At 63.5% G+C, this 19,463-nt stretch overlaps 1 protein-coding gene and 1 long non-coding RNA gene across 2 annotated transcripts; both read left to right on the plus strand.

The window, feature by feature from the left end:
* Positions 1-924: 924 nt before the first annotated feature.
* On the plus strand, positions 925-18,490 carry PC (pyruvate carboxylase; the record flags this gene model as incomplete). Its single annotated transcript, XM_058861469.1, is given in 14 exon segments — positions 925-1,146; positions 2,801-2,945; positions 3,394-3,489; positions 3,999-4,081; positions 4,084-4,243; positions 5,816-5,972; positions 7,772-8,012; positions 9,334-9,583; positions 11,215-11,459; positions 14,121-14,300; positions 16,049-16,256; positions 16,259-16,296; positions 16,961-17,098; positions 18,215-18,490. Coding segments are annotated over 14 exon segments (2,412 nt in total), but the record flags the coding sequence as incomplete, so codon positions are not given.
* On the plus strand, positions 10,302-10,824 carry LOC131591119 (uncharacterized). Its single transcript, XR_009280258.1, has 3 exons — positions 10,302-10,385; positions 10,462-10,665; positions 10,698-10,824. It is a non-coding gene; the product is annotated as an uncharacterized LOC131591119 (long non-coding RNA).
* Positions 18,491-19,463: the final 973 nt, after the last annotated feature.

The raw sequence follows: 19,463 nt of genomic DNA on the forward strand, positions 1-19,463 counted from the left end.
TGGGCTGTCTGTAGGGTTTTGGGGTGTCTGTAGGGTTTTGGGGTGTCTCAGGTTTTGGGCTGTTTTTAGGGTTTTGGGCTGTCTGTAGGGTTTTGAGCTGTCTCTAGGTTTTTGGGGTGTCTCTAGGGTTTTGGGGTGTCTCGGGTTTGAGCTGTCTCTAGGGTTTTGGGGTGTCTCTAGGGTTTTGGGGTGTCTGTAGGGTTTTGGGGTGTCTCGGATTTTGGGGTGTCCATAGGATTTTGGGCTGTTTTTAGGGTTTTGGGCTGTTTTTAGGGTTTTTGGGGTGTCTCTAGGGTTTTGGGGTGTCTCTAGGGTTTTGGGGTGTCTGTAGGATGTCAGGGTGTCTCTAGGATCAGGCTATCTCTAGGATTTTGGGCTGTTTTTAGGGTTTTGAGCTATCTGTAGGGTTTTGGGGTTTCCATAGGGTTTTGGGCTGTTTTTAGGGTTTTGGGGTGTCCATAGGGTTTTGGGGTGTCTCTAGGATCAGGCTATTTCTAGGATCAGGCTGTCTATAGGGTTTTGGGCTGTTTTTAGGGTTTTGGGCTGTTTTTAGGGTTTTTGGGGTGTCCATAGGGTTTTGAGCTGTCTCTAGGTTTTTGGGGTGTCTCTAGGGTTTTGGGGTGTCTCGGGTTTGAGCTGTCTATAGGGTTTTGGGGTGTCCATAGGGTTTTGGGGTGTCCATAGGGTTTTGGGGTGTCTCGGGTTTGAGCTGTCTCTAGGGTTTTGGGGTGTCCATAGGGTTTTGGGTGTCTCTAGGGTTTTGGGGTGTCTCGGGTTTGAGCTGTCTATAGGTTTTGAGCTGTCTATAGGGTTTTGGGGTGTCTCTAGGGTTTTGGGGTGTCTGTAGGATGTCAGGGTGTCTCTAGGATCAGGCTGTCTATAGGATTTTGGGCTGTTTTTAGGGTTTTGAGCTGTCTCTAGGGTTTTGGGCTGTTTTTAGGGTTTTGGGGTGTCTCTCTGCAGGTGTTCCGCTCCGGGGAGGGGATGGGGATCCGCCTGGACGGGGCCTCGGCGTTCCAGGGCGCTCTGATCTCCCCGCACTACGACTCGCTGCTGGTCAAGGTGGTGGCCCACGGGCCGGACCAGCCGGCGGCCGCAGCCAAGATGAGCCGGGCCCTGGCCGAGTTCCGCATCCGGGGGGTCAAGGTGGGGATTTTGGGGGGTTTGGGGGGGGTCCCGTGTGGGGCACGAGGGGTTTTGGGGAGGGAAATGGTGCTGGAAGGGATTTGGGGGGTCCTGGATGACATTGGGGGGTTGTGGGAGGTATTGGGGGGGGTCCCATGTGGGGCACGAGGGGTTGGGGGGGTCCTGGTGTGGTTTGGGGGTGTTGGGGAGGGTCCCGTGTGGGGCACGAGGGTTTTGGGGGGGTCCTGGTGTGGTTTGGGGGTTTTGGGGGGGTCCCGTGTGGGGCACGAGGGGTTTTGGGGAGGGAAATGGTGCTGGAAGGAATTTGGGGGGTCCTGGGGTGACATTGGGGGGGGTGTGGGAGGAGTTGTGGGGGGGTCCCATGTGGGGCACGAGGTGTTGGGGGGGTCCTGGTGTGGTTTGGGGGTCTTGGGGGGGTCCTGTGTGACACATGAAGGGTTTGGGGGGTTCTTGGGGTGGTGCATGAGAGGGTTTGGGGGATTTTGGGGGGGTCTTGTGGGATGGACGAGGGGTTTGGGGGAGTCCTGGTGACCTCCCCATGCCCCACATGAGGATTTGGGGGCTCCTGATGTCCCCCCACGAGGATTTGGGGGGTCCTGGTGTCCCCCCATGTGTCACATATGGATTTAGGGAGCTTCCAATGTCCCCAGTGAGGATTTGGGGGTCTCTCGATGACCCCAGTGAGGATTTGGGGGCTCCAATGTCTCCAATGAGGATTTGGGGGCTCCCAATGTCCCCAGTGAGGATTTGGGGGTCTCTCAATGTCCCCAATGAGGATTTGGGGGTCTCCTGATGTCCCCAGTGAGGATTTGGGGGTCTCTCAATGTCCCCAGTGAGGATTTGGGGTCTCCTGATGTCCCCAGTGAGGATTTGGGGGTCTCTCAATGTCCCCAGTGAGGATTTGGGGGTCTCCTGATGTCCCCAGTGAAGATTTGGGGGTCTCCCAATGACCCCGCCGGGTTTGGGTCTCCCGATGTCCCCAGTGAAGATTTGGGGGTCTCCTGATGTCCCAGTGAGGATTTGGGGGTCTCTCAATGTCCCAGTGAAGATTTGGGGCTCTCCTGATGACCCCAATGAAGATTTGGGGCTCTCCCAATGTCCCCAATGAAGATTTGGGGGTCTCCCAATGACCCCAATGAAGATTTGGGGGTCTCCCAATGACCCCAATGAAGATTTGGGGGTCTCCCGATGACCCCAATGAAGGTTTGGGGGTCTCCCAATGTCCCCAATGAGGATTTGGGGCTCTCCTGATAACCCCAATGAAGGTTTGGGGGTCTCCTGATGACCCCAATGAAGATTTGGGGCTCTCCCGATGACCCCCCCGGGTTTGGGGGTCTCCCGATGACCCCAATGAAGATTTGGGGCTCTCCCAATGACCCCAATGAAGATTTGGGGCTCTCCTGATGACCCCAATGAAGATTTGGGGCTCTCCTGATGACCCCAGTGAAGGTTTGGGGGTCTCCCGATGACCCCAATGAAGATTTGGGGCTCTCCCGATGACCCTGCCGGGTTTGGGGCTCTCCCAATGACCCCAATGAAGATTTGGGGGTCTCCCGATGACCCCCCCGGGTTTGGGGGTCTCCCGATGACCCCCCCGGGTTTGGGGGCAGCTGGGGGGTCCGGCTGCCCCTCTGAGGCCGCGCTGTCCCCGCAGACCAACATCCCGTTCCTGCAGAACGTTCTGGCTCACCCGCAGTTCCTGGCGGGCGCGGCCGACACTCAGTTCATCGACGAGAACCCCGAGCTCTTCCACCTGCGCCCGGGGCAGAACCGCGCCCAGAAACTGCTGCACTACCTGGGTGGGGCTGGGGGGCACCTGGGGGGGCACCTGGGGGGGGCTGGGGGGCATCTGGGGGGGGCTGGGGGGTCTGGGGGGCACCTGGGGGGACACCTGGGGAGCTCTGGGGGTGCCTGGGTCTGTCTGGGGGGGTCTGGGGGTCACCTGGGGGCACCTGGGTTGGTCTGGGGAGGTCCCTGGGGGGGTCTGGGTGGGTTTGGGGGTCACCTGGGTCAGTCTGGGGGGGTCTGGGGGGGTCTGGGGGCATCTGCATCACACCTGGGGGGCACCTGGGGGGATCTGGGTCACATCTGGGGGGGCCACCAGGGGTTTTAGGGGGGTCCTGGGGGCTCTCAAAGCTTCCTGTGGGGTTTTAGAGGGGGCTGGGGAGGGTTTTGGGGGGTCTCTGTGGGGGTTTGGGGGGTCCCTGGCTGTGTCACCCCCCTGTCACACCTGCCCCCCCCCCCCAGGTCACGTGATGGTGAACGGGCCCAGCACCCCCCTGCCCGTGAAGGCCAAGGCGGCGCTGGTGGAGCCCACCCCCCCCCCCCGGTGCCCATGGGTGAGTGGGGGGCTGGCCCCGCCAGAGTGTCCCCAAAGTGTCCCCAGAGTGTCCCCAAAGTGTCCCCGGGGTGTCACAACGTGGTCTCTGTGTCCTGAGCATGTGCCACCCTCTGTCACCTCCTCCCTGACCCCTCCCTGACCCCTGACCGCCAGCTGACCCCCACCCCCCAGCTGACCCCCCACATGTGCCCCCCGGCTGTCCCCCATGCTCTGTCCCCCAGCTGTCCCCCAGCTGTCCCCACACTCTGACCTGTGCCTGCTGTCCCCATGCTCTGTCCCCCGCTGTCCCCCGGCTGTCCCCATGCTCTGTCCCCACACTCTGACCCGTCCCCGCTGTCCCCAAACTCTGACCCTGTCCCCTGGCTGTCCCCATGCTCTGTCCCCACACTCTGACCCGTCCCTGCTGTCCCCATGCTCTGTCCCCCGCTGTCCCCCCGCTGTCCCCATGCTCTGTCCCCCCACTCTGACCGTGTCCCCCTGCTGTCCCCATGCTCTGTCCCCCCGCTCTGAGCCGTCCCCGCTGTCCCCCCAGGAGCCCCCCCGGCGGGGCTGCGTGCGGTGCTGCAGCGGGAGGGTCCCGGGGGCTTTGCGCGGGGGCGCTGCGGCGGCACCGGGGGCTGCTGCTGACCGACACCACCTTCCGCGACGCCCACCAGTCCCTGCTGGCCACGCGCGTCCGCACGCGGGACCTGGCCCGGGTGGCGCCGTTCGTGGCCCACGCGCTCAGCCCCCTCTGCAGCCTGGAGACCTGGGGAGGTAACGGGCGGGGCCCGGGGGAGGGGCTGGGTGGGGCGGGCTTAATGGGGTGGGGCTGGGGCAGGGGTTAATGGGGTGGGGCTGGGGCGGGGGTTAATGGGGTGGGGCAGTGAGGGGAGGGGCTTAATGGGGTGGGGCAGTGATGGGAGGGGCTTAATGGGGTGGGGCAGAGAAAGGAGGGGTCTGATGGGGTGTGAGAAAGGGGAGGGGCTTAATGGGGTGTGGCAAAGAGGGGGAGGGATCTGATAGGGTGTGGCAAAGTGAGGAGGGGTCTAATGGGGTGTGGGAAAGGGGAGGGGTCTAACAGGGTGTGGCAGAGAGGGGAGGGGTCTAACAGGGTGTGGCAGAGAGGGGAGGGGTCTAACAGGGTGTGGCAGTGATGGGAGGGGTCTAACAGGGTGTGGCTTTTGGGGAGGGGTCTAACAGGGTGTGGCAGAGAGGGGAGGGGTCTAACAGGGTGTGGCAGAGAGGGGAGGGGTCTAACAGGGTGTGGCTTTTGGGGTGGGGCTTTTGGGGTGGGGCTTTCCCTGTGGGTGGGGCTTGCAGGGGAACATGGGGGTGTGGCAAGGGGGAAAGGCAGGGTTTGAATGAAGGGGCGTGGCTCTCATTTGATGGGCGTGGCCTGCACGTGAGGGGCGTGGCTCTCATTTAATGGGCGTGGCCTGCACGTGAGGGGCGTGGCTCTCATTTAATGGGCGTGGCTTTGCACACAAGGGGCGTGGCTCTCATTCAATGGGCGTGGCCTGCACGTGAGGGGCGTGGCTCTCCCTTGGGGTGGGGCTTGCACGTGATGGGCGTGGCTTTGATGTGAGGGGCGTGGCTATCGTTTGATGGGCATGGCTGGCCCGTGAGGGGCATGACTATTATGTGATGGGCATGGCTATCACTTGATGGGAGTGGCTTATCTGTGAGGGGCGTGGCTATCATTTGATGGGCGTGGCTTTCATAGGAGGGATGTGGCTATCAATTGATGGGAGTGGCTTTCATAGGAGGGGCGTGGCTATCATTTGATGGCATGGCTGGCCCGTGAGGGGCATGGCTATTATGTGATGGGCGTGGCTATCAATTGATGGGCATGGCTTGCACACGAGGGGTGTGGCTATAATTTGATGGGCGTGGCTTGCACACAAGGGGTGTGGCTATGATTTGATTGATGTGGCTCTGCCATGGGGCGTGGCTGTCATTTTGTGGGCGTGGCTATGATTTGATGGGCGTGGCTGGCCCACGATGGGCGTGGCTATGATTTGATGGGCGTGGCTTGCACACAATGGGCGTGGCTATGATTTGATGGGCGTGGCTTGCACACTATGGGCATGGCTATGATTTTATGGGCGTGGCTATGGTTTGATGGGCGTGGCTGGCCCACAATGGGCATGGCTATGATTTTATGGGCGTGGCTATGGTTTGATGGGCGTGGCTTGCACACTATGGCCATGGCTATGATTTTATGGGCGTGGCTATGGTTTGATGGGCGTGGCTATGATTTGGTGGGCGTGGCTATGATTTGGTGGGCGTGGCTATGTTTTGATGGGCGTGGCCCAGGGCGTGTCTGAGAGCCGGGCGTGTCCCCAGGTGCCACCTTTGACGTGGCCATGCGGTTCCTGCACGAGTGTCCCTGGGAGCGGCTGCGGGAGCTGCGGCGCCTCGTCCCCAACATCCCCTTCCAGATGCTTCTGCGCGGCGCCAACGCCGTGGGCTACACCAACTACCCCGACAACGTCGTGCACCGGTGCGGGACCGCGAGGGGACACCGGGACAGCGTGGGGACACCAGGACAGCGTGGGGACACGGGACAGCGTGGGGACAGCGTGGGGACCGCAAGGGGGACACAGGGACAGCGTGGGGACAGTGTGGGGACAGTGTGGGGACCGCGAGGGGACACGGGGACAGCGTGGGGACAGCGTGGGGAACAGTGTGGGGACAGCGTGGGACCGCGAGGGGACACGGGGACAGCGTGGGGACACAGGGACAGTGTGGGGACACTGGGACAGCGTGGGGACAGCGTGGGGACAGCGTGGGGACAGTGTGGGGGACCGCGAGGGGACACGGGGACAGCGTGGGGACACCAGGACAGCGTGGGGACAGCGTGGGGACAGTGTGGGGACAGTGAGGGGACAGTGTGGGGACAGCATGGGGACACGGGGACAGTGTGGGGACAGTGAGGGGACACGGGGACAGTGTGGGGACCGCGAGGGGACAGCGTGGGGACCGCGAGGGGACAGCGTGGAGACAGTGTGGGGACCGCGAGGGGACACGGGGACAGTGTGGGGACACGGGGACAGTGTGGGGACAGCATGGGGAGAGTGAAGGGACAGTGTGGGGACAGCGTGGGGACAGTGTGGGGACCGTGAGGGGACACGGGGACAGCGTGGGGACACCGGGACAGCACGGGGACAGCGTGGGGACAGTGTGGGGACCGCGAGGGGACAGTGTGGGGGACAGCGTGGGGACACGGGGACAGCGTGGGGACAGCGTGGGGACCGTGAGGGGACCGCGAGGGGACACGGGGACAGTGTGGGGACACGGGGACAGTGTGGGGACAGCATGGGGACAGTGAGGGGACAGTGTGGGGACACTGGGACAGCACGGGGACAGTGTGGGGACAGTGTGGGGACAGCGTGGGGACACCAGGACAGCGTGGGGACAGCGTGGGGACAGTGTGGGGACAGCGAGGGGACAGTGTGGGGACAGCGTGGGGACACGGGGACAGCGTGGGGACAGTGAGGGGACAGTGAGGGGATGGCACAGGGACATGGGGACAGCATGGGGACAGTGTGGGGACAGCATGGGGACACAGGGACAGTGCGGGGACAGCATGGGGACATCAAGACAACACAGGGACAGCGTGGGGACCGCGAGGGGACACGGGGACAGCGTGGGGACAGCGTGGGGACACCGCAGGGACATGAGAACGTGGAGGGGCAGAGAGAGACGTGGAGACAGTGGGGACAAGGAGGGATGAGGGAGGGGGACAGGGGGACATTGGTGACAAGGGGGGATATCTAGGGACAAGAGCACAGGGGATGTCGGGGACACCGAGAACATCGGTGACACAACGGGACAGGGGTGACACAACAGCACAGGGGTGACACAACGGGACAGGGAGGACACAACGGGACAGGGGTGACACAACAGGACAGGGGTGACACAATGGGACAGGGGTGACACAACAGGACAGCGGTGACACAACGGGACAGGGGTGACACAACAGGACAGGGGTGTCACAACAGGACAGGGGTGACACAACGGGACAGGGGTGACACAACGGGACAGGGGAGACACAACGGGACAGGGGTGACAGAACGGGACAGGGGTGACACAACGGGACAGGGGGGACACAACGGGACAGGGGTGACAGAACGAAATGGGGGTGACAGAACGGGGCAGGGGTGACACAACAGGACAGCGGTGACAGAACGGGACAGGGGTGACACAACAGGACGGGGGTGACACAGCAGCAGAGGGTCGGGGGGACACAAAGCGACCCCAGCCCCGGGACGTCCCCGCGAGCGCCGGCCGCGTCCCCAGGTTCTGCGAGGTGGCGGTGGCCAATGGCATGGACATCTTCCGCATCTTCGACGCCCTCAACTACGTGCCCAACCTGCTGCTGGGCGTGGAGGCCGCGGGCAACGCCGGCGCCGTGGTGGAGGCCGCGCTGTCCTACACCGGCGACGTGGCCGACCCCGCGCGCACCAAGTACGGCCTGGACTATTACCTGGGGCTGGCCCGCGAGCTGGTGGCCGCCGGGACACACGTGCTGTGCATCAAGGTCTGGGGGGGTCCTGGGGGGGTCCTGGGGGGTTTGGGGGGGTTTGGGGGGTCCTGGGGGGTTTTGGGGGGCATTCAGGGGTTGGGAAAGGGGATTTGGGGGGGATGGGATGGGGATGGTCTCAGAGCTGGTGGCTGTGGGGACACACGTGCTGTGCATCAAGGTCTGGGGGGTCCTGGGGGAGTCCTGGGGGGGTTTGGGGGGTCCTGGGGGGGTTTGGGGGGTCCTGGGGGGGTTTTGGGGGGCATTCAGGGGTTGGGAAAGGGGATTTGGGGACAATGGGATGGGGATGGTCCCAGAGCTGGTGGCCACGGGGACACACGTGCTGTGCATCAAGGTCTGGGGGGGTTTGGGGGGTCCTGGGAGGGTTTGGGGGGGTTGGGAAAGGGGATTTATGGGGAATGGGATGGGGATGGTCCCAGAGCTGGTGGCCACGGGGACACACGTGCTGTGCATCAAGGTCTGGGGGGGTCCTGGGGGGGTCCTGGGGGGGTCTGGGGGGTCCTGGGGGGGTCCTGGGGGGGTTTGGGGGGTCCTGGAGGGGTTTTGGGGTCCTGGGGGGGTTGGAAAGGGGATTTGGGGACGATGGGATGGGGATGGTCCCAGAGCTGGTGGCTGCGGGGACACACGTGCTGTGCATCAAGGTCTGGGGGGGTCCTGGGGGGGTTTGGGGGGGTTTGGGGGGCAATCGGGGGCTCCTGGGGGGGTTTTGGGGGTCCTGGAGGGGTTGGGAAAGGGGATTTGGTGAGAATGGGATGGGGATGGTCCCAGAGCTGGTGGCTGTGGGGACACATGTGCTGTGCATCAAGGTCTGGGGGGGTCCTGGGGGGTTTGGGGGACACTCGGGGGGTCCTGGGGGGGTTTGGGGGTCCTGGGGGGGTTGGGAAAGGGGATTTGGGGGGAATGGGATGGGGATGGTCCCAGAGCTGGTGGCTGTGGGGACACACGTGCTGTGCATCAAGGTCTGGGGGGGTCCTGGGGGGGTCCTGGGAAGGTTTGGGGGGTCCTGGGTGGCACCCAGGATGTTCTGGGGGGGTTTTGGGGGTCCTGGGGGTCACTCAGAGGGTTCTGTGAAGGTTTGGGGGCTCCTGAGAAGGTTTGGGGGGTCCTGGGGGGCACTCGGGGGATCCTGGGAAGGTCTGGGGGGCTCCTGGGAAGGTTGTGAGGGAGGATCTGGGGGTGCCGTGGGGCTGAGGAGGATTTGGGGCTCCCCCATTCCCCCGGACTGATCTCTACATGGGGAGGGGGTGACACAGGAGTGTCCCCAGCCCCACCAGTGACCCCCCCTGTGACCCCAGTGACCCCCGTGTCCCCTCCCCAGGACATGGCGGGGCTGCTGACCCCCGCGGCCGCGCGGCTGCTGGTGGGGGCCCTGCGGGAGCAGCACCCCGAGGTGCCCCTGCACGTCCACACCCACGACACGGCCGGCGCCGGCGTGGCCTCCATGCTGGCCGCGGCCCAGGCCGGCGCCGACGTGGTGGACGTGGCCGTGGACGCCATGTCCGGCATGACCTCCCAGCCCAGCATGGGCGCCGTGGTGGCCTGCGCCCGGGGGACACCGCTGGACACAGGTGGGGACAGCCGCGGGTGGGGGTGGCACCCAGGGGTGGAGGGACACCGAGGGTTGGAGGGGACATTGAGAGTTTGAGATGTCACCAAGGGTTGGAGGGGACACCAAGGGTTTGGAGGTGTCACCAAGGGTTTGGAGGGGACACCAAGGGTTTGGAGGGGACAATGAGGGTTTGAGATGTCACCAAGGGTTTGGAGGGACACTGAGGGTTTGAGATGTCACCAAGGGTTTGGAGGGGACAATGAGGGTTTGGAGGTGTCACCAAGGGTTGGAGGGGACACCGAGGGTTTGGAGGGACACTGAGGATTTGGAGGTGTCACCAAGGGTTGGAGGGGACACCGAGGGTTGGAGGGGACAATGAGGGTTGTGAGAAGCCACCAAGGGTTTGGAGGGGACACCGAGGGTTTGAGGGGACAATGAGGGTTTGAGATGTCACCAAGGGTTTGGAGGGACACTGAGGATTTGGAGGTGTCACCAAGGGTTGGAGGTGTCACCAAGGGTTGGAGGGGACAATGAGGGTTTGAGATGTCACCAAGGGTTGGAGAGAACACTGAGGGTTTGGAGGGGACACCAAGGGTTGGAGAGCACAATGAGGGTTCGAGATGTCACCAAGGGTTGGAGGGGACAATGAGGGTTTGAGATACCACTGAGGGTTGGAGGGACACTGAAGGTCAGAGGGGCCACCAAGGGTTTGGAGGGGACAGTGAGGGTTTGAGGAGCCACCAAAGGTTGGAGGGACAACGAGGGTTTGTAGGGGACATCAAGAGCTGGAGGGACAATCAGGGTTGGAGATGCCACCAAGGGTTTGGAAAAGCCACCAAGGGTTTGGACAGATCTCCAAGGGTTGGAGAGGCATTGAGGGTTTGAGATGTCACCAAGGCTTGAAGGGGACAATCAGGGTTTGGAGGTGTCACCAAGGCCTTGAGAAGCCACCACAGTCACGGTGATGCCACCACAGCCCTGGAGGTGCCACCACCGCCAGGACTTAATTCCCAATCCACGGCACCCCCATCACCACACCCGCACTGTGTCCCCACAATGTCCCCATGGTGTCCCCTCAGTGTCCCCTCAGTGTCCCCTCGTGTCCCCACCATGTCCCCTCAGTGTCCCCTCAGTGTCCCCTGGTGTCCCCAGGCATCTCCCTGGAGCGGGTGTTCGAGTACAGCGAGTACTGGGAGGTGTCTCCATGGTGTCCCCACGATGTCCCCTCGGTGTCCCTGTCCCCTCAGTGTCCCCTCAGTGTCCCCATGATGTCCCCATGCTGTCCCTGTCCCCTCAGTGTCCCCTCAGTGTCCCCTGGTGTCCCCAGGCATCTCCCTGGAGCGGGTGTTCGAGTACAGCGAGTACTGGGAGGTGTCCCCACAGTGTCCCTGTCCCCTCAGTGTCCCCTCAGTGTCCCCATGATGTCCCCTCAGTGTCCCCTCAGTGTCCCCCTCAGTGTCCCCTCAGTGTCCCCTGGTGTCCCCAGGCATCTCCCTGGAGCGGGTGTTCGAGTACAGCGAGTACTGGGAGGTGTCCCCACAGTGTCACTGTTGTGTCCCCTCAGTGTCCCCACACTGTCCCTGTCCCCTCAGTGTCCCCACGATGTCCCCACGGTGTCCCTGTCCCCTCAGTGTCCCCTGGTGTCCCCAGGCATCTCCCTGGAGCGGGTGTTCGAGTACAGCGAGTACTGGGAGGGGGCGCGGGGTCTCTACGCCGCCTTCGACTGCACGGCCACCATGAAGTCGGGGAACGCCGACGTGTACGAGAACGAGATCCCGGGGGGGCAGTACACCAACCTGCACTTCCAGGCCCACGCCATGGGGCTGGGACACAAGTTCAAGGAGGTCAAGAAGGCCTACACCGAGGCCAACAAGCTGCTGGGGGACCTCATCAAGGTGGGGTGGCCCGGGGGGCTGCAGGGGCCTGGTGGGGCTGGGGGGTGTGGTGGGAGGTGGTGGTTGTGGGGTGGGTGATGTCCGTGGGGTGGGTGGTGTCCATGGGGTGCGTGGTGTCCATGGGGTAGGTGATGTCCATGGGGTAGGTGGTGTCCATGGGGTGCGTGGTCTCTGTGGGGTGGGATGGTCTCCATGGGGTGGGTGGTCTCTGTGGGGTGGGTGGTCTCCAGGTGGTGTCCATGGGGTGGGTGGTCTCCAGGAGAAGGTCTCCATGGGACAGATGGTCTCCGTGGGGCAGGTGGTGTCCATGGGATGGTGTCCATGGGGTGGGTGGTGTCCATGTGTGGGTGGTCTCAGTGGGGTGGGTGGTCTCCAGGAGGTCTCCATGGGGCAGGTGGTGTCCATGGGGTGATCTCCATGGGGTGGATGGTGTCCATGGGGCAGGTGGTCTCCAGGAGAAGGTCTCCATGGGGCAGGTGGTGTCCGTGGGATGGGATGATCTCCATGACGTGGGTGGTGTCCATGGGTGGGTGGTCTCCATGGGATGATCTCCATGACGTGGGTGGTGTCCATGGGTGGGTGGTCTCCAGGAGGTCTCCATGGTGCGGGTGGTCTCTGTGGGGTGGGTGGTCTCCAGGAGGTCTCCATGGGGCAGGTGGTGTCCATGGGATGATCTCCATGGGTGGGTGGTCTCTGTGGGGTGGGTGGTCTCCAGGAGAAGGTCTCCGTGGGGCAGGTGGTGTCCATGGGATGATCTCCATGGGGTGGGTGGTCTCAGTGGGGTGGGTGGTGTCCATGGGTGGGTGGTCTCCAGGAGAAGCTCTCCATGGGGTGGGTGGTCTCAGTGGGGTGGGTGGTGTCCATGGGGCAGGTGGTCTCCAGGAGGTCTCCATGGGGTGGGTGGTGTCCATGGGATGATCTCCATGGGGTGGGTGGTCTCAGTGGGGTGGGTGGTGTCCATGGGGTGGGATGGTCTCCAGGAGAAGGTCTCCATGGGGCAGGTGGTGTCCATGGGGTGATCTCCATGGGGTGGATGGTGTCCATGGGGTGGGATGGTCTCCAGGAGAAGGTCTCCATGGGGCAGGTGGTCTCAGTGGGGTGGGTGGTCTCCAGGAGAAGGTCTCCATGGGGCAGGTGGTGTCCATGGGGTGGTCTCCATGGGGTGGGTGGTCTCAGTGGGGTGGGTGGTCTCCATGGGGTGATCTCCATGGGGTGGGTGGTGTCCATCCTTGGGTGTTCCACCAAGAGGTGACCCATGTGATGACCCCTGAGGTGACCCTAAGTTGCCCCATGAGTTAAGCCAAGAGTTGACCCTGGGGTGACCCCTGGTGACCCGAGGTGACCCCTGGTGACCCAAGGTGGCTCTTAGGTGACCCCCAGTGACCCCTGGTGACCCCTAGCTGATTCGAGGTGACCTCCGGTGACCCAAGGTGGCCCTTAGGTGACCCCCAGTGACCCCTGGTGACCCTTAGGTGATTCGAGGTGACCCCTGGTGGCCCTTAGGTGACCTGTGGTGACCCTCGGTGACCCCTGGTGACCCCCACTGACCCCCGGTGTCCCCTGGTGTCCCAAGATGACCCTTAGGTTACCCCCGGTGTCCCCACAGGAGACCCTTAGGTGACTCGAGGTGACCCTTAGATGACCCATGTGACCCCTGCTGACCCCTGGTGTCCCCGGTGACCTTTAGCTGACTCGAGGTGACCCTTAGGTGACCCGAGGTGACCCTTAGATGACCCTTAGGTTACCCCTGGTGACTGGAGGTGACCCTTAGATGACCCATGTGACCCCTGCTGACCCCTGGTGTCCCCCAGTGACCTTTAGCTGACTCGAGGTGACCCTTAGGTGACCTGTGGTGACCCCCAGTGATCTGAGGTGACCCCCGGTGACCCCCGGTGACCCTTAGGTGACTCGAGGTGACCCTTGGTGACCTGAGGTGACCCCCGGTGACCCTTAGGTGACCTGTGGTGACCCCCAGTGACCTGAGGTGACCCTGAGGTGACCCGAGGTGACTCGAGGTGACCCCCGGTGACCCGAGGTGACCCCCACTGACCCTTAGGTGACCCGAGGTGACCCAAGGTGACCCCCGGTGACCCGAGGTGACCCTGAGCTGACCCCCGGTAACCCTTAGGTGACTCGAGGTGACCCTTAGGTGACCTGTGGTGACCCCCAGTGATCTGAGGTGACCCTTAGGTGACCCCCAGTGACCCTGAGGTGACCCCCAGTGATCTGAGGTGACTCGAGGTGACCCCCAGTGACCCGAGGTGACCCCCGGTGACCCTGAGGTGACCCGAGGTGACTCGAGGTGACCCCCGGTGACCCGAGGTGACCCCCGGTGACCCCCGGTGACCCTTAGGTGACCCTTAGGTGACCCGAGGTGACCCTTAGGTGACCCCCGGTGACCCTTAGGTGACCCTTAGGTGACCCCCGGTGACCCTTAGGTGACTCGAGGTGACCCCCGGTGACCCTTAGGTGACCCGAGGTGACCCTGAGGTGACCCTGAGGTGACCCGAGGTGACTCTGTGACCCGAGGTGACTCGAGGTGACCCCCAGTGACCCTTAGGTGACTCGAGGTGACCCCCGGTGACCCTGAGGTGACCCGAGGTGACTCAAGGTGACCCCCGGTGAGCCGAGGTGACCCCGTTGTGGGCGGTGTCCCCGCAGGTGACGCCGTCGTCCAAGGTGGTTGGTGACCTGGCGCAGTTCATGGTGCAGAACGGGCTGTCCCGCGCCGAGGTGGAGGCGCGGGCGGACGAGCTCTCCTTCCCCCAGAGCGTGGTGGAATTCCTGCAGGGACACATCGGGGTCCCCCCGGGGGGCTTCCCCGAGCCCTTCCGCTCACGGGTGCGTCCCAGCGGCCACTGGGAGGGACTGGGAGCCACTGGGATGGACTGGGAGGGTACGGGGAGGGACTGGGAGGGAGTGGGACGGGACTGGGATGGGACTGGAGAGACTGGGATGGACTGGGATGGGACTGGGAGGGACTGGGATGGAGTGGGATGGGACTGGGAGGGGACTGGGATGGGACTGGGATGGGACTGGGAGAGACTGGGATGGACTGGGATGGGACTGGGAGGGACTGGGAGGGTACTGGGAGGGACTGGATGGACTGGAGAGACTGGGATGGACTGGGATGGGACTAGGAGGGACTGGGAGGGACTGGGAGAGACTGGGATGGACTGGGATGGGACTGGGAGGGACTGGGAGGGACTGGGATGGACTGGGAGGGTACTGGGAGGGACTGGGAGAGACTGCGATGGACTGGGATGGAATGGGATGGGACTGGGAGGGACTGGGATGGAGTGGGATGGGACTGGGAGGGGACTGGGATGGGACTGGGAGAGACTGGGATGGACTGGGAGGGTACTGGGAGGGACTGGGAGAGACTGGGATGGAACTGGGATGGACTGGGAGAGACTGGGATGGAACTGGATGGGACTGGGAGAGACTGGGATGGACTGGGATGGGACTGGAGGGACTGGGATGGACTGAGATGAGACTGGGAGAGACTGGGATGGACTGAGATGAGACTGGGAGAGACTGGGATGGACTGGGAGGGTACTGGGAGGGACTGGGATGGACTGGGAGGGACTGGGATAGGACTGGGAAGGAATGGGATGAACTGGGATGAACTGGGGGTGTTCCCCAAAGGATGTTGCCATGGCAACGGGATGCTGTGGTCCCTAATGCTGGCTCCAAGTGATAGTTACCATGGCAACGGAGCCTAGAAATGGTGACCGTGGTACCGAGCCATGGCAACGGCACCTAGTGATGGTTACCATGGCAACCAACCCTAGCAATGGCTTTTAATGATTGTTGCCAATGTCCCGCATCAAGTTGCCGTGGTGTCCCTGCCCCGTTGCCATGCCAACACCCATCGCCATGGTGTCCCTGCCCCGTTGCCATGCCAACACCCGTCGCCATGGTGTCCCTGCCCCGTTGCCATGCCAACACCCGTTGCCATGGCGTCCCCACCCTGTTGCCATGGTTTCTGTGCCCCGTTGCCATGCCAACACCCGTCGCCATGGTATCCCTGCCCCGTTGCCATGCCAACACCCGTCACCATGGTTTCTGTGCCCCGTTGCCATGCAACACCCGTTGCCATGGTTTGTGTGCCCCGTTGCCATGCCAACACCCGTCGCCATGGTTTCCATGCCCCGTTGCCATGCCAACACCCATTGCCATGGCGTCCCCACCCCGTTGCCATGGTTTCCGTGCCCCGTTGCCATGCCAACACCCGTCGCCATGGTATCCCTGCCCCATCGCCATGGTTTCCGTGCCCCGTTGCCATGCCAGCACCCGTTGCCATGGTATCCCTGCCCCGTCGCCATGGTTTCCGTGCCCCGTTGCCATGCCAACACCTGTTGCCATGGTTTTCATGCCCCATTGCCATGCCAACACCTGTTCCCATGGTACCCCATCCCATTGCCATGCCAACACCCGTCGCCATGGTATCCCTGCCCCGTTGCCATGCCAACACCCGTCGCCATGGTATCCGTGCCCCGTTGCCATGCCAACACCCGTTGCCATGCCAGCACCCGTCGCCATGGTATCCGTGCCCCGTTTGCCATGGCGACGCTCGCTGCCCTCAGGTGCTGAAGGACCTGCCGCGGGTGGAGGGGCGCCCGGGGGCGTCGCTGCCGCCGCTGGATTTCGAGGCGCTGGGGCGGGAGCTGGGGGCGCGGCACGGGGCCCCCCCCAGCCCCGAGGAGCTGCTCTCGGCCGCGCTCTACCCCAAGGTCTACGACGAGTTCCGCACCTTCAGCAGCACCTTCGGGCCCGTGGCCTGCCTGGGCACCCGCTCTTCCTCGAGGGGCCCGCCATCGCCGAGGAGTTCGAGGTGGGGGCACTGGAGGGACTGGGAGCACTGGGAGTGGACTGGGAGGGGACTGGGAGCACTGGGAGGGGACTGGGAGGGGACTGGGAGCACTGAGAGGGGACTGGAGCACTGGGAGGGGACTGGGAGGGGACTGGGAGCACTGGGAGGGGACTGGGAGCACTGGGAGGGGACTGGGAGGGGACTGGGAGCACTGAGAGGGGACTGGGAGCACTGGGAGGGGACTGGGAACACTGAGAGGGGACTGGGAGCACTGGGAGGGGACTGGGAGGGGACTGGGGAGGGGACTGGGAGTAGTGGACTGGGGGGGGACTGGGAGGGACTGGGAAGGGACTGGGAGCACTGGGAGGGGACTGGGACTTGTGCACACCTGGAACTCCTGGCACAGCCCCTTACACACTCCTTCCACAGCCTTACAGTTACACACGGGTTACACAGAAGTTACTCACACTTTACTCGCACTTTACTCACACTTTACTCACACTTTACACCCGCTTTCCGCGCAGGTGGAGCTGGAGCGGGGGAAGACGCTGCACATCCCTTACACACCGGTTACAGTTACAGTTACACACAGTTACAGTTACACACAGGTTACACACAGGTTACACAGCAGTTGCACACAGGTTACTCCCACTTTACTCCCACTTTACACTCGCTTTCCGCGCAGGTGGAGCTGGAGCGGGGGAAGACGCTGCACATCAAGGCTCTGGCGCTGGGGGACCTGAACGCGGCGGCAGCGCGAGGTTTCTTTGAGCTCAACGGGCAACTGCGCTCCATCCTCGTCAGGGACACGCAGGCGCTCAAGGTGGGGGGGGCCGGGGGGTTTGGGGGGGGTCCGGGGGGTTTTGGGGGGTCAGGAGGGTGTTTGGGGGGTCTGGGGATTTTTTGGGGGGTCCGGGGGGTTTTTGGGGGGGTTCCAGTGGATTTTGGGGGCTTCGAGTGTGCTCCATCCTCGTCAGGGACACGCAGGGCGCTCAAGGTGGGGGGAGCAGGGGGGTTTGGGGGGGGTCAAGGGGGGTTTGGGGGGGTCCCGGAGGGTTTGGGGGCTCTGGAGGGTTTTGGGGGGGGGGGGGTTCCGGTGGATTTTGGGGGGCTTTGAGTGCGCTCCATCCTCGTCAGGGACACGCAGGCGCTCAAGGTGGGGGGGCCGGGGGGTTTGGGGGATCCAGGGGGGTTTTGGGGGTCCCGGGGGGTTTTGGGGGCTCTGGGGGGTCAAGGGGGGGGGGTTCCAGTGGATTTTGGGGGCTTTGAGTGCGCTCCATCCTCGTCAGGGACACGCAGGCGCTCAAGGTGGGGGGATCCAGGGGGGTTTGGGGGGGCCTGGGGGGTTTTTGGGGGGTTGGGGGGGGTTTCCAGTGGATTTACGGGGGTTTCCAGTGGATGTTGGGGGGTTTGAGTGGATTTGGGGGTTTCCAGTGGGTTTGGGAAGGTTCCGTTGGGTTTGGGGGTGTTTGAGTTGATTTTGGGGGGATTCTGAGGGATTTTTGGGGGATTCTGAGGAGATTTTGGGGAGGTTTTGAGGGCTCAGTGTTTTTCTTCTGGTCCAAGGCAGTTTTGGGGGACTTTGAGGGGATTTTTGGAGGTGTCTGAGGGATATTTGGGGGGCTCAGGTTTCTTTTCCAGGGTTCCAAGGCAGTTTGGGGGGCTTTGAGGGACTTTTGGAGGATCTGAGGGATTTTTGGGGGGTTCTGAGGAGGTTTTGAGGGGTTTGGGGGGGATTTTTGGGGGGCTCAGGTTTTTTTTCCGGGGTTCCAAGGCAGTTTTAGGGGCTTTGAGGAGCTTTTGGAGAGCTCAGAGCAGATTCAGGGGCATCTGAGGGAGTTTGGAGGCACACGGGGACCCCAGGGGTGGCTTTGTGGGGACACGAGGTGACACCGGAACCTCCGGGGCCACCCCTGACCCCCCGTTTTCCCCCCCCCAGGAGATGCACGTGCACCCCAAGGCCGAGAAAGGCGCCAAGGGCCAGGTGGGGGCCCCGATGCCGGGGGAGGTGGTGGAGGTCCGGGTCAAGGAGGGGGCCACGGTGGCCAAGGGGGACCCCCTGTGCGTCCTCAGCGCCATGAAGATGGAGACGGTGGTGACGGCGCCCGTGGGGGGCAAAGTCACCAAGCTCCACGTGCGCCCCGGGCTCAGCCTGGAGGGCGAGGACCTCATCGCCGTCATCGAGTAGTTTTTGCGGGGGGGGATTCCCCCCTCATCCTCCCCCCCATCCCCCCAAAAAAATCCCCCCTCAAATAACCCAAAAACTCCCCTGGAAACGGCCTCGCGAAAATGGGACGTGGCCCCTTTAAGAGCCCCCCCCCCCCCCCGGTGTGGCGCCCCCTGCTGGGGGCTGGGCAAGCCTTAATTGGGGGGGGCGTGTCTTAATTAGGGGGGGCACGTCTTAATTAGGGGGTGCCCTGTGAAGGGTGGGGACGCCTCAGTTTTGGGGGGGGGAGGGGACCCAATTTGGGGGGGGTCGCTCATTGGAGGGGGGGGTCTCTTTTTTTGGGCGGTACAATCCATTTTGGGGGGGGGGGGGACCACACCCAATTATTGGGGAGCCCCCCCCCATTTTTTGGGCATTTCACCCCAGATTTGGGGGCTGAAACATTTTGGGGGGGGAGGGGGGCTGGGGCAGAGTTTGGGGGGGGTCACCCCCTTTTGGGGGAGGGGCTTCATATCCTTTGCCCCCCCCCGATTTTGTTTCACCCCCATTCTGAGCTGCCCTCCCCCCCCCACCCCACTTTTTGGGGTCTCCCCCCCATTTTTGGGGGTCCCCTCGCACCTTGGGGGGTCCCCCCCTCCCCCATCCCTGCCAAGCTGCCTTAGGGGGATCTGCGAGGCATTGGGGGGGGGGAAGGGTCGGGTAGGGGGCCGCCCCTCCCCCTCCCCCCCCCCCCCCGCTTTTGCCAAACGCCCCCGGGGGTGGGGGGAGGGAGGGGGCGGAGCCTGTGACCAAAGGGGGGGGGGGCGGGAATTGAACTGGACTTTGTGGGGGGAGGGGCCACCCCTCCCCCCCCCCTCCCTGAGGGGAACAAACTGGAGAGGGAGGGGCTGCCCCTCCCCCACTCCCCCCATCCCCCATCCCCCCACTCCCGGGGGGCCCCCGGGCAATAAAAACTGGACTAACGACACCTGGTGTGGGGGAGGGGCTGCGGCGACCCCCACGTGACCCCCACGTGACCCCC

The sequence above is a fragment of the Poecile atricapillus genome, chromosome 37 (genome assembly GCF_030490865.1).
Source record: "Poecile atricapillus isolate bPoeAtr1 chromosome 37, bPoeAtr1.hap1, whole genome shotgun sequence".
In the NCBI taxonomy this organism is placed as follows: domain Eukaryota; kingdom Metazoa; phylum Chordata; class Aves; order Passeriformes; family Paridae; genus Poecile; species Poecile atricapillus.